A 12,996-nucleotide genomic window follows, 5' to 3' on the forward strand; every position below is an offset into this window, starting at 1 on the left:
GTCCTCGCCTGGACTCGAACCACGGACCTCTGGAATACGAGTCGAGCGTACTGACCACTACACCACGAAGGCAAGCTAAGAAGGCGGGAGAAGTACCTTATAAACTGGCTGAAAGTAAAAGCGTTGTGAAGTCTATTTTTGGGTTAACCAGTAGTCCAGTGGCAAAGTCGCTGAACAGTGGCAGTTCGACCAGTGTTGGAAATACGGTAAACAGGCTGGCTGCACGGACGTTTTCATGGTTTTCCCCATGTGGAAAAGGGGATATGAATCCCTTTCCATTGGGAATTCCTCTCTGAAGGCATCCCTCCCCTAAGGCAGATAGCCTTGGAGTATTTTGCTGTAGTGATACTAACCAAACCTTTTACAATACGCTATTTGACAATAATCATAGTAAATAATAATTTGTACTAAATTTAAAAGAAATATATAATAAAATTTTACAATTCTAAAGAATTTGGCTATTTTAGTATTTAAGAAATATACACATTAAATGTGTTTTTAGTTTCAGATGGTGAAACGACCCACGCAAAAAAAACAATATTTAGAGCTTACTTTTTAATATTTTTATCCATTAATGCTAAAATGGGTCATAAAAAGGCCTTTTTAGGCGTTAATATTAAAATGTCAATAAAGATTATTTTAACAGCTAAATTATAATTGCTCAGTAAGAAATTCAACTCATATGTTACTTAATTGCTTAAACTCCTTTTGTCAAACTTTTAAAGCAATAAATATAACTAGAATTTGGCAGAACTAATTTTTAATTGTATAGAAGAATGTTATTTTTAAGTGTGTTGTTTAACCATTACAATAACGCACATGAATCTTCAGTACTATTAAATTTCATCAAGATATCTAAGTTCATTTGTAGAATTTTAGTTCAAAAGTGGTAATTACAGTGAAATCGAAGATTTGATATTTTTCAGTTAGAAGTTCAGATTTTTTAATTTAGAAATTTTAAATAAAAATACCAGGCCCAAACTAGAAGGCGAAAAATTTATTTCATTCAAAATGCATCCAAAAATAAAACTACAGTCCATAGCATTTAAATTTTTGAAAAAGAATATAGTTTATATATATATATGTGTGTGTGTGTGTGTGTGTGTGTGAAGTATCAGTTTTAGTCGTAGTTTAAATTATCAGACCATAAGTTTGAAAAAAAAAAAAAAAAAAAAAAAAACAGGATCCATTTATTATTATTCAGGAGAAATAGCAGTTACAAAAATCAGATATCCGAAGTAAATAAAAAAGAAGTACTAATAAATTTTTGTATGAAGTTTACTGCATCGTTACATTAAAGGAAAGATCCCGATATTCCTTTGCGAGTCCTTTTATAGCCTCTGGAAAAGCGGAGCTTCCAAGAAATGACGTCAGCCTCGTCAGCCAATCCAGTTCGCTTTAAATATTTCCAGAACATTCTATAACTGTACGTGTAGAAAAGGCGGGAAAAACAACTTGACTACGGGGCTGTGGATTTAATTCCACGTACTTTCAAATAAGAGACCGTCGCCATTAAAAATGAAAAGAACATAGAGTTAGAATTTTAAGTGTATTCTTGACTATGGAATTTTATTATTATAAAATATATATAACTACAAAGCAATGAGCCACAATTGGTGATTTGTAGGGAACAAATCAAATTTAAATCAAGGAAATAAATCGGGTATCAATAATAATCACGTATTTTCAATTTACCGGACGAGAAATTATGATCGTTACCGAAGTCTGATATAAGTTACAAACTAAGAAGAAGGATTCAGTATTCATACAAGGTTTGGTTATTTATTTATCTTTTTTCTTTCTTTGTGAGTTTAACATGAGATTCTTTGTCCGTTCCTGAGCAACGTTCCTAATGGTAGGTCAGTTAAATAATTAATGTATTTATTAGGCGTTATTCTACTGATCATTAAGTAATTAATAGTTAATAATAAATCAATAAAGGGTTTTACAGTCGTAATCGTTGTTAACCTGTATCCTTGAATTCAGAATTTTTTGAAGAAATTTTTAATTCCAGTGTTTTAAAATTATGCTGTTTTGCTTGTGTTTTTGTCCGCTAAACCATCGATAAGTTTTTAGAGGTCTGCTTAATTGCTCCAATTACTGTTATTATTATTGTTTAGTGTATAAGGACTCCTTGCACGCAAAATAAACATCTGGAGTTCTTAAATTTTTCGTAAATGATTTTTATATTTAAAACTCTTTTCACAACTACTAACATTTACAGCAATTGTGAGGAATGTTTATAGTAGTGTTACAATATGTGATGCATTGTTCTGGAGACTTTATTTTATAATAAATTGCAAAAATTCAAAATGGCCTTCCACGTTTCTGTTTTGTTTTATCAAGCAGTAACAATAATGAAACTCTAAAATAATACTTTTTTTAATAATAAGTTCATCCTCATTAATATCTCGTGGCCATAATTTAGGTGATATTTGATCATATTTAGTTGATATTTTTATTCAAATGTCCCGACGGAATAACAAAAGCATAATTTTTTTAATGGCCGGTTGCTTTATTTAATAGCCATTAGCCTTGCGCGAAACACAAGGACCTAGTTATGAAATTTTAAGTATAATATAAACACTTAAATAAATGCACTTAGAAAACACTTCTTTTAAAGTTTGTAATGTGAATTGTTTATGAAGTATTCTAAGTAGCAGGTCAATTTGAGAGGGAAACTAAAAAAAAAAAAAAGAATTTAATTATTTTAGGAATTTAGAAAAGCCAGGACATCGGTGATAATGGTCAATGATAAAACTACCTTAAAGAATTCACTTGTATTATTATATTAATTTATATCTAGGTTTTTTGTTGTATTTTGGAAGACATGGTGTTTCAGTTGTAGTTATGATAGTCAATTTGCGTTAACTAAAATGTATAATGTTATTAAAGTAGAAAGCATTTATTTTACTGCTATTTATAAGCGCTGGCTATTTCATTATGGAAGCACCTAATAAGTGGCCATCGTTGCCCCCTATGAACGGACGAATAGTTACAACCGTGCCTTCTCTGGGATTCGAACTCTCTATCATTACGGTAATCAGGGCCTCTAACCACTGCACCAACTGGGGGCAACAAAAGTATAATAAGAGCATGTAGCTGCTGAAATTTCATAGCGATTTATTTGAACATTTTATCTAGAGTTAACTAGTTCTAGGCCTTAACAAAATTTCCTCTCCGTTTAATTTCGGTATAGCAATTCAGAAGCTCGTTGTTCTTCGTTCCAAGCGATCCACATGACTAACTCTCATAGAATAATGTTTCAAGCGAAAAATGTCGCCCCAAAAGTGTGCCGCCTGGAGCGAAATGATCTATATTACGATTCAATTATGATCACAATAGCAACATAGATTTGGTTACCCTTTCAGGAAATTTTTAATCGAGAAGAGTTTATTAGGTAAAAAAAGAAAACATTTATTGTTAATATTAATGAAATCTTAAGCAACTAAACTCATATGTACATGAAAAATCATTATGGTATTATTGCTATCTGACTAATAAGTTAGGATTTTTGTGTTTTCTGGAAACATATCTAGTCCAGCGTTTGAACGAGTACTGATTCAGTAAAAATTCCGATTTTATTTAAATATAAGTATTAAGGAATTTTGAATTTGTATGAGTTCGAATCGTAAATGTTTCGCAAACTTTTCGAATTCTCTATATAATAATAATAACCCGTTTTCAATATTATATGTTTTTAATTAAAGTAAAATTTTGAATCAATATTTTATGAAACAGAAATTTAAGAGTACAGGTTTTTAAAATGCATCTGAATTTACTAAGGAGAAATAAATGAAATTAGGTACATGAACGTTCTCAATTCTCAAAGAACGTTTTTTTTAAGATACTAGTTTGTGAAAGAAATTAATGAACAGTTAAAACGTTTTAATGTTTTTCAGATTCCTTTTAAACAGAAACAACTGCAGGAGGAAGATTATTTCGACCGTTAACTTAAATAAGCGGTAAACATTCAACGATGAATTCTCTCCACAGAATCTTTAAAAATCATCAAATTTTATGATACAGTTTATAATAGCCCACTTGCAACGTGATTATCTAGAAGTTCCCAACACGGTCGATAACCTCTGAAAATTTACCAAGCACAGTCTTTTTTTAATGAAAGCTTCTACTTGACTAGCAAAAAAACGAAGAAGTCCACATTTTAAGTATTTCTTTAGATTAGCATTCGAATGATTTAGATGATTAAAATAGCAATTACTTTCCAGTTTTTTTTAATTGGAATCTTTATCCAAATTCTTACAGTTTGAATTTTAATTTTAGTTAATGAAAATATCATTAATTATAGTTAAAAATCATTTGATCCCCTTACACAAAAAATGAACTGTAAGTCTGCGGAATTTAAAGAAATGTAAATACAAAATGGACTTGTATTTACATGACGGAACTGTTTCAGTTGATTTATTTACTAATGAAAAATCGCTATACCTGAAGCAGATAAAAACATGGTATTTCTTACCTTTAGCAATAATAGGTTTTTGAGTAAGATCTTCAATCTTCACCTCAGCGGAATATTTTTCTCCGAACTTTAGGGTAGTTGATCCACTCATGGTTACCAGTTTCTTTGATGGTGCCTTCATTTCTAAAGACGCCATGTAACTGACTGCATTTTTCTCATTTACAGTACGAAGTCCTGATTCCAGACCAAAAAAGAATTTGTCATCGACGACTATGTTTGTAGTCAATTTGCTCTGACTATTTTCATGCAAAAACATTGCTGAAAAATGAATGTCTCAATGTAAAATCTTAACAGGGTTTAAAAACTTGCATTTTTAAAACTTTAATGTAATATCACAGCATTTAATATATTAAAAAATATTTATGCAAAAAAGCAAAAACTAATAATCTAAATATCATAGGTATTAAAAATGAGCATTAAAAATTAATTATTTCTTCCAGACATGAGAAATTGCTTTAGCACATAGTCAAGCAAAACTGTGACTAGAATATCAGTCATCAGTTACTGTTTCCTATTTAGCACTACTTCAGTAGATAAATATAGAAATTATAAAAATTTTAAATAACAGTTAACTTATTTAAATTGGAATATTTAATAGTAATATATAAGAAGTTTTTTTTACACTATCTGCAAGTATTATTTCGTAGTATAACATTAATATAAAATAATTTCAATTCGTCTGTCACAGCTAAGAAATTTATGATGAATGTAATTAAAACTTACCATTTATATCGAGTTTCTTCAGAGGCGTTTTCATTTTCAAGCTGATGGAATTATCTTTTTTACCGACACTCACTTCAAATTTAATATTTCTTTCGATATGTGACCGGGGTGTTGCAATGGATATCATACCATACCGGGAATATGCTCCATTTTTCTGCAAAAGTGACATTTAAAGATTATTATTTTATTTCCTTAAATTTAATTAAAAGCTACGTAGAGATAATTGTCAGCTATTGCTAAATTTTGCTTAATTATAATATATAGATACCTAGAATATTAAATCATAACTATATTTATAACATATCACTTAAAGAAAAAGCCAAACGGAAGTAAGTTCAGACCACTATCAGTAAAATATTATTATGAAATGTCCAGCTGGGGTGACATAGATTCTCCGCAAGGCAGTTTTAGGGATGTCAGAAAATGGCAAGGGAAGGCAGGGTTTCTAGATTTGGCGGGAAATTCCCCATTTGGCGACAAAATTGAAAATATGCCATAGACGGATGGTATTCTGGAATGAATTCCTACTGGTTTGGCCTAGAATGTTCTCGAAGGCAGCTATATAAACTCTGCCTGTACATGGAGTAGCAATCTAGTGTCGAGTTGATCGTTATCGCGAGTTGGTGCGTCAGGAGTGTGCATCGTTGAGGCTATCGAGTGCATCGTGAGTTGTAGCGTGGGGAGTCTGGAGAGTACGTTGAGTTCCGAGAACGACCGAATCGAGTCGGAAGCTGTACTTTAGTGCTTTGCCGTGAAGCTGTCTTCACCGTTATAACCTGAAGCCTATGTTGCTCATTGTTTCAGCGTGTTTGTAATAGTTTTTCGACGACTATAAACGTGTTTTTGGAGCTGTCCTGAGTAATACTGGTTAATAAATTGTGCTTTTATTCTTCATAAAGTGCTATCGTTAATTATTCCTAATCCACGAACCCGTAAGAAAGCAAAAATATGAAAAAAGGAGGCAAATATTTGCACAAGGTATTCAGATAGTATTAATTGTTAAAAGCTTTTCCTGTCCTCAGTTCGTTAACAACCCAATCTAAAATTATGCTGACTGAGTTGACATCTAAATGAAGCACCGTGCACCAGAAAAATCATCTGCACTTAGAAACTTAGAAATTAATGCGTATTATAGGCGGCACTGGACATCTGCGCATAATTAATTCCTGAAAATGCGCGTGAATGCAGACTATTTGAAATTAGAGGGATATAAAAAGAAAAGCATTAAGCTTGTATTTGAAAATATTTATTCATCAATATTGTAAAGTATTTATTTATTTATATTAATTATTAAACTAAATTTAAATTAATTAGCATAAATTAAATCTAGTTTTTTAAATTAATTATCGTAAATTAAATCCTGTCATTTAAATTAGTTATTTAATCGATTTTAATTTAAATTAAATAACGTAAATTAAATATATTTATTTAAATTAATTATTTAACAAACTTAATCAATAATTAATTCTTATAATTATCAATTAATCTTATGTCATGTATCTCTTCTGCCATTTCTCCCCTTCCGATTTCCTGCCAAAATGCATATTTTAGTCCGCACGCATTTAAGTGAGGCAGAAAGATATATCATTTAAAGGGAAGTTTTCGATTGTTTAGACAGGGCGTGTTCCTCTTGCTGAAGGCCACGTTAATAGCTGAAATATTACGTTAGCAGTCGGTCTTTGGCGTTGCTTTTTTCTTGCCAATACTGATTTTCAGGCGGATGTACGTTCGAGCCACCTTGCTTGATACTATTTAAAAAGCTTTAGTGCTCTTAAAACTCTATGAAATCTTGAAGTAAGATGTCGCGCACCACGAAAACATATTTGAAGCAAATAAAAGTACACTTCAGTGATGTAATGTCTGTTTTTAAAGTTATGAAAAATTGCATCTCTACACAACACTGTGAAAGCGTGAAATATAGCAAAACAAATCTTACCAGTTCTTTTTTCCACTGAGCGTCAAAATTATAACTCTTCAGAGACAGATCGGTCTTTTGAATGAATAAATTGAAAGCTGCAGGTCCATTAATCGGATGAAGGTAAGAATTGGGTCTGTAAGGTGGGACGCGAAGTTCTGAACAGAATGAAACTCCGAAAAGATTGCTGAAAGTTTCTCCTGAGCAACTGGACAGGTAAGTTCCATCTTTCTTGTCTACCTTTTGCTCCCTTTCTTCATGACCGTGGACAAGGTACACTTTGCTCCTAAAATATAAATAAATGATAAAGAGTGAAAATCTGACAGCATTCGAAAAGTTCAGTTTCTCTAAGCGGCAAGACCGTATATATACGGCCTAGAATACTTTTTGTGGCATCTGTAAGAACGTATATATACGTGCATATTAAAATATGTCAAAGAAATTAGCGCAATATATCAAAAGTATACAAATCCAGGTATGTAACTCCAAGAGAGTTTTTATATTAAAATAAAAAAAAATAATTTGTTCTCATAGTAGTTTTGGAAAATTTGTGGTTTCTTAGCGAAAACCCTGGCCGCTCAGAGTGTTAACAAATTTAATTTCAAGAACATACAGTACGGTCGAAAGTTAATATATAAAATATTTAAAAAGCTTAATTAAGAAAAACCATTAGCGATAGAAACACAAAGACACCGTTAACGGTAATAATAAACAGATTTTATCATACAGTCAAAACTCGCTATAACGAACTCTGTAACAAACGTAACTTACAGCTAATCCCAGAATATAACTTATTACTTACAAATTATATCATTTTTAATATTAACAGTGTGCATATTATATTTATATTTAGCTTTCGTAAAGCTACATTAATTCAGTTCTAAATCCAATTGAAAATAAATCCCCTTGCAACGTGTTTATATACATGAGGTCCGTGTATTTTCAAATTATTTCGTATACAATTTAAAGCTGCAGTTTTGTGTCATAATTGCTAGGAATTTTAGTACTTACTCCATGTTGAAGACATCTATCCTGTCTCGGGGCATGTTAAGTTGAGCTTTCACCACTTCGCCATTTCTCACTTCCAGTCGACCATCAAGAACTGTAGAAGAATGCATTGTGCCTACGACTCGCATTCCGGATTTGGCCACATTACCAGCATCAACAGTCAAAAGACTAGCGATTTCAATTGATCCACTGTCAAAGAACATTTAAAAAATCAATAAAAATAGCAAACAATGAGTTTCTTTTGAAAGATATACAGTATTACTTGCATTTTAATGTAAAACCTGTAACAGTATAGCATGTAAAAGGATATTCACATCATACATGTGTTAAAATTTTATTTAAAAAGTGTGTGTAACAGTTAGCTGTGTTACTTGCTTTGTCCAAAATACACTCACATTTCTGATCTAAACTCATTCCCTTCAGATAATGCAAGTTAAAAGTATGAAAAAGTATGAATACACCTCAGATTCATGAAAAAGTATGAAAAAGTATGAATACACCTCAGAACCATTCATAATTATACATGGTTAGGAAGAACTATCCATCTATTGTGATCTTAATATAAGTTCGAGTCTGCGACTTTATACGGTGCGTCCAAGAAGTCTTTATAATCCTACATAATACTATTAACGAAATATTAAAGTCATACATTTTGGAAAGACCATCACTACTGTACGCCTAATTCATGCCTTCGGGTTTAAGAAAATTAAGTTGATTACTTCAGGAAACAATGCAGCACATGAGGAAATTTTCCAACATGGTTTCTGCGATAAATTTTGTGGAAACTTGGTTTTATCTTCTGAATCTGGGGCCCAGTCATACTTAAAATGCTGAAACGATGTCACAAAAGGAAGGTCCATAAAACCTGTGCTTCAAGCACACATTATAAACTTATGAACCCCTTTGACCCCTACTGAATTGAAGTGATTGCATTAAATTATCAATGAAAAAGGAGTTAGTTAAAAGATACACTGTACAATAGAAATCTTTTTTACACTATGCTTTTTTAGTCACAGATGGCAGTTTATTAAAATTCCTTCCACTAAAAGATGGCAGTTTATTAAAATTCCTTCCACTAAAAGAAGAACATGCTCATTTTATGAACAGTTATCTAGATCTTACTGAATTTTAAATTAAATATTCCATATTAATTAATTTGCAAATCAGCGGAATATTTTGCATATATATATTTCTTTAATTTTATAAAATCTTAGGTTACCAATAAATATTTTAGTTATATTTTTGTTTCTAGTTTGTCATTATAAACCGCAAGTTTAACTTAATTTCTATTAAGGAAAAAATTTAAACCTAAGTAATGAATATTCATTTAGCAGTTAGCTAACCAAATGTGGAATATTAAAGACTTAACAATGATAATTATACATGGTTTCGTGTTTTGTTAGGTATGCATCAGAGTGAGCGTAAATGGAGCACTAACAGAACTGTAAATTCATATCACTTTTCTCAGCTTCGAGAAAAAAAACTTCTGATTTTTTTTAGCAACACTGTAGAGACATTAGGTATTTTTTCGAAGCAGGCAAGATGAAAATTATCAACGCCTTCGCCGGGAATCGAACCACGAACCTCTGGATACCAGCCCAACGTGCAGAATCATTACACCACGAAGGCACGCCAAGAAGGTGGGATAAATACCTTATATACTCCCCCTTTTAAAGGGCGACTGGGGTTTTTAGGGGACACAATCGCCAAATCCTGGGTGTGGAGAATCCTCATCCAACACCCTTTTAATTCGGGCGCCACTGTAGAGACATTAGGTTAATTGGAAAAGCCGGAGAGATGAAAAAGTAGCAACCGCCTTCGCCGAGAGGCACGCTAGCAAAGTGGGAGAAATACCTTATAACACAAAAGACAATTATAACATATTTATCGTGATATTTCAATGGAGTCTTCTAAAACGTTAACGTTGTCTAGAAATTGATATTATATCTGACAAAAATTTTTATTATTGCAGGACTAAAACAAATGATTAAATTTCATTTCTAATATAAAGGTTGCGTATTTCGCAAAGCTTGTGCACGCAGTGAGTTTCAGTCAATTATCTAAAAACTTAAAATAATTTTGAAAGGAATATTACAATGTCCATGTAAATATGTCTAAAAAGGAAAATTTTGCAATAGGTGATGCAAATTACATAAGTGGTATCCATTGAAAAATTCAAAAAGCAACATTTAAAATAGCATTTTTGGATTAATTTCCATTTATGATGAACATGTGTCTTTCACATTCTGAGGATTATGTATGTCTAAAAGTATTTGAGCTCTTATGTTAATATGTGATTAATAGGTTTTCAACTAATTTTATCTATTTTCAGTTCTGCAAGTAAAAGTCTTGAAGCAATATTAAAATTAATTATTAATGAAATCTACATATTTAATTCAAAAAATTATCTTAAAATTTTCTGGTATCCTTATCACTTCTAAAGTAATTTCGACTTAATTCTGAAGTTAGGTTATTTGTATATGGACACACACTCGAGGCTATCTGCCTAAGACATTGGTTGTCAACCTCCTCTTCCTCAAATACCTTTTATATCATTGCTTTCCTGTTGTTGTTGTTTATATTTACTTGTCTGACGTAGTCAGCCCAAGCCCACAAAACGCCCCGTGGCAAGGAGCGCTAGAATACGCTTGGTGTTGGCAACAGCCTTGAGCACCAGTCAGGTGAGAGTGCAGTTTAGCTCAGTTCCGCCCCCAATTTTGATGAAGAGTGCCCTGGGGGGACGTGTCCAAGGGTTTCTCCTCCCTCTCCCCTTCCACCCAACCACACGAGAGGTTCGTCGCATATTTAGAATGCAGCCATGCCACACCGACACTATACATTTACGAGCGTTCATGCCTTCTGTGGGATTCGAAACCGGCCCTTCGGCACGACAGTCAGCGACACTAACCACTATACAGGTTAGGCGGCACTGCTTTCATTCTTTTCAAAATTGCAAAAAGAAGTGAACAGATATTTAGATTTAGATTATTTTCAACAGCAAATCCGAAAACCGATGGTGTCAGAGCGACAGCATTCCTCCTTGAAACTATATGAAATATCTGCTACTTGAAAACCCCTGGACTAAGAGTAACAGCACAGCAGAAGGCAGGTGGTGTCAGAGTGACAGCATTCCTCCTTGAAACTATATGAAATAACTACTACTTGAAAACCCCTGGACTAAGAATAACAGCACAGCAGGAAGCAGGTGGTGTCAGAGTGACAGCATTCCTCCTTGAAACTATATGAAATAACTGCTACTTGAAAACCCCTGGGCTAAGAGTAACAGCACAGCAAGAAGCAGGTGGTGTCAGAGTGACAGCACTCCTCCTTGAAACTATATGAAATAACTGCTACTTGAAAACCCCTGGGCTAAGAGTAACAGCACAGCAAGAAGCAGGTGGTGTCAGAGTGACAGCATTCCTCCTTGAAACTATATGAAATAACTGCTACTTGAAAACCCCTGGGCTAAGAGTAATAGCACAGCAAGAAGCAGGTGGTGTCAGAGTGACAGCATTCCTCCTTGAAACTATATGAAATAACTGCTACTTGAAAACCCCTGGACTAAGAGTAACAGCACAGCAGAAGGCAGGTGGTGTCAGAGTGACAGCATTCCTCCTTGAAACTATATGAAATAACTACTACTTGAAAACCCCTGGACTAAGAGTAACAGCACAGCAGGAAGCAGGTGGTGTCAGAGTGACAGCATTCCTCCTTGAAACTATATGAAATAACTGCTACTTGAAAACCCCTGGGCTAAGAGTAACAGCACAGCAAGAAGCAGGTGGTGTCAGAGTGACAGCACTCCTCCTTGAAACTATATGAAATAACTGCTACTTGAAAACCCCTGGGCTAAGAGTAACAGCACAGCAAGAAGCAGGTGGTGTCAGAGTGACAGCATTCCTCCTTGAAACTATATGAAATAACTGCTACTTGAAAACCCCTGGGCTAAGAGTAATAGCACAGCAAGAAGCAGGTGGTGTCAGAGTGACAGCATTCCTCCTTGAAACTATATGAAATAACTGCTACTTGAAAACCCCTGGACTAAGAGTAACAGCACAGCAGAAGGCAGGTGGTGTCAGAGTGACAGCATTCCTCCTTGAAACTATATGAAATAACTACTACTTGAAAACCCCTGGACTAAGAGTAACAGCACAGCAGGAAGCAGGTGGTGTCAGAGTGACAGCATTCCTCCTTGAAACTATATGAAATAACTGCTACTTGAAAACCCCTGGGCTAAGAGTAACAGCACAGCAAGAAGCAGGTCGTGTTAGAGTGACAGCATTCCTCCTTGAAACTATATGAAATAACTGCTACTTGAAAACCCCTGGGCTAAGAGTAACAGCACAGCAAGAAGCAGGTGGTGTCAGAGTGACAGCATTCCTCCTTGAAACTATATGAAATAACTGTTACTTGAAAACCCCTCGGCTAAGAGTAATAGCACAGCAAGAAGCAGGTGGTGTCAGAGTGACAGCATTCCTCCTTGAAACTATATGAAGTAACTGCTACTTGAAAACCCCCTGCACTAATAGTAACAGCACAGCAGGAAGCAGGTGGTGTCAGAGTGACAGCATTCCTCCTTGAAACTACTGTAAATGAAATAACCGCTATTTGAAATCCCTGGAGTAAGAAGAGAGAAGCTTCCGTGGAGGACGTAATGCTAAATTTTCCTTTGATTTGGTTTTCATTCATTTTTGGGTTTAATTACACATAGTACAGTATTAAATTATATAGGTGGTTTAATACAATTGAATTTGTAGGCTTTTGGACCTTACATTTTAAGACAAATACACATGTTATGAAACAGAATAATTAAAGGTCAGTTTGGAAACATTATTAATCCAAAGGGGCTTTGTCCCTGAAGGACTATTGT

The 12,996-nt window shown here is 33.7% G+C and overlaps 1 protein-coding gene across 1 annotated transcript in view; it reads right to left on the minus strand.

Moving 5' to 3' along the window:
* The window catches only part of LOC118186596 (uncharacterized), a 108,613-nt gene that overhangs the window by 45,848 nt on the left and 49,769 nt on the right, over positions 1 to 12,996 (minus strand). The window contains exons 15-18 of the mRNA XM_035356706.2: positions 8,130 to 8,315; positions 7,140 to 7,404; positions 5,204 to 5,357; positions 4,481 to 4,738 (exon numbers count right to left, since the gene is read on the minus strand). Coding sequence (XP_035212597.2) covers positions 4,481 to 4,738; positions 5,204 to 5,357; positions 7,140 to 7,404; positions 8,130 to 8,315 — 863 coding nt within the window. The remainder of the gene's footprint in view (positions 1 to 4,480; positions 4,739 to 5,203; positions 5,358 to 7,139; positions 7,405 to 8,129; positions 8,316 to 12,996) is intronic.

This window comes from Stegodyphus dumicola, chromosome 4, assembly GCF_044657685.1.
Source record: "Stegodyphus dumicola isolate Sdum_Otavi_A_Nest chromosome 4, ASM4465768v1".
Classification (NCBI taxonomy): Eukaryota; Metazoa; Arthropoda; class Arachnida; order Araneae; family Eresidae; genus Stegodyphus; species Stegodyphus dumicola.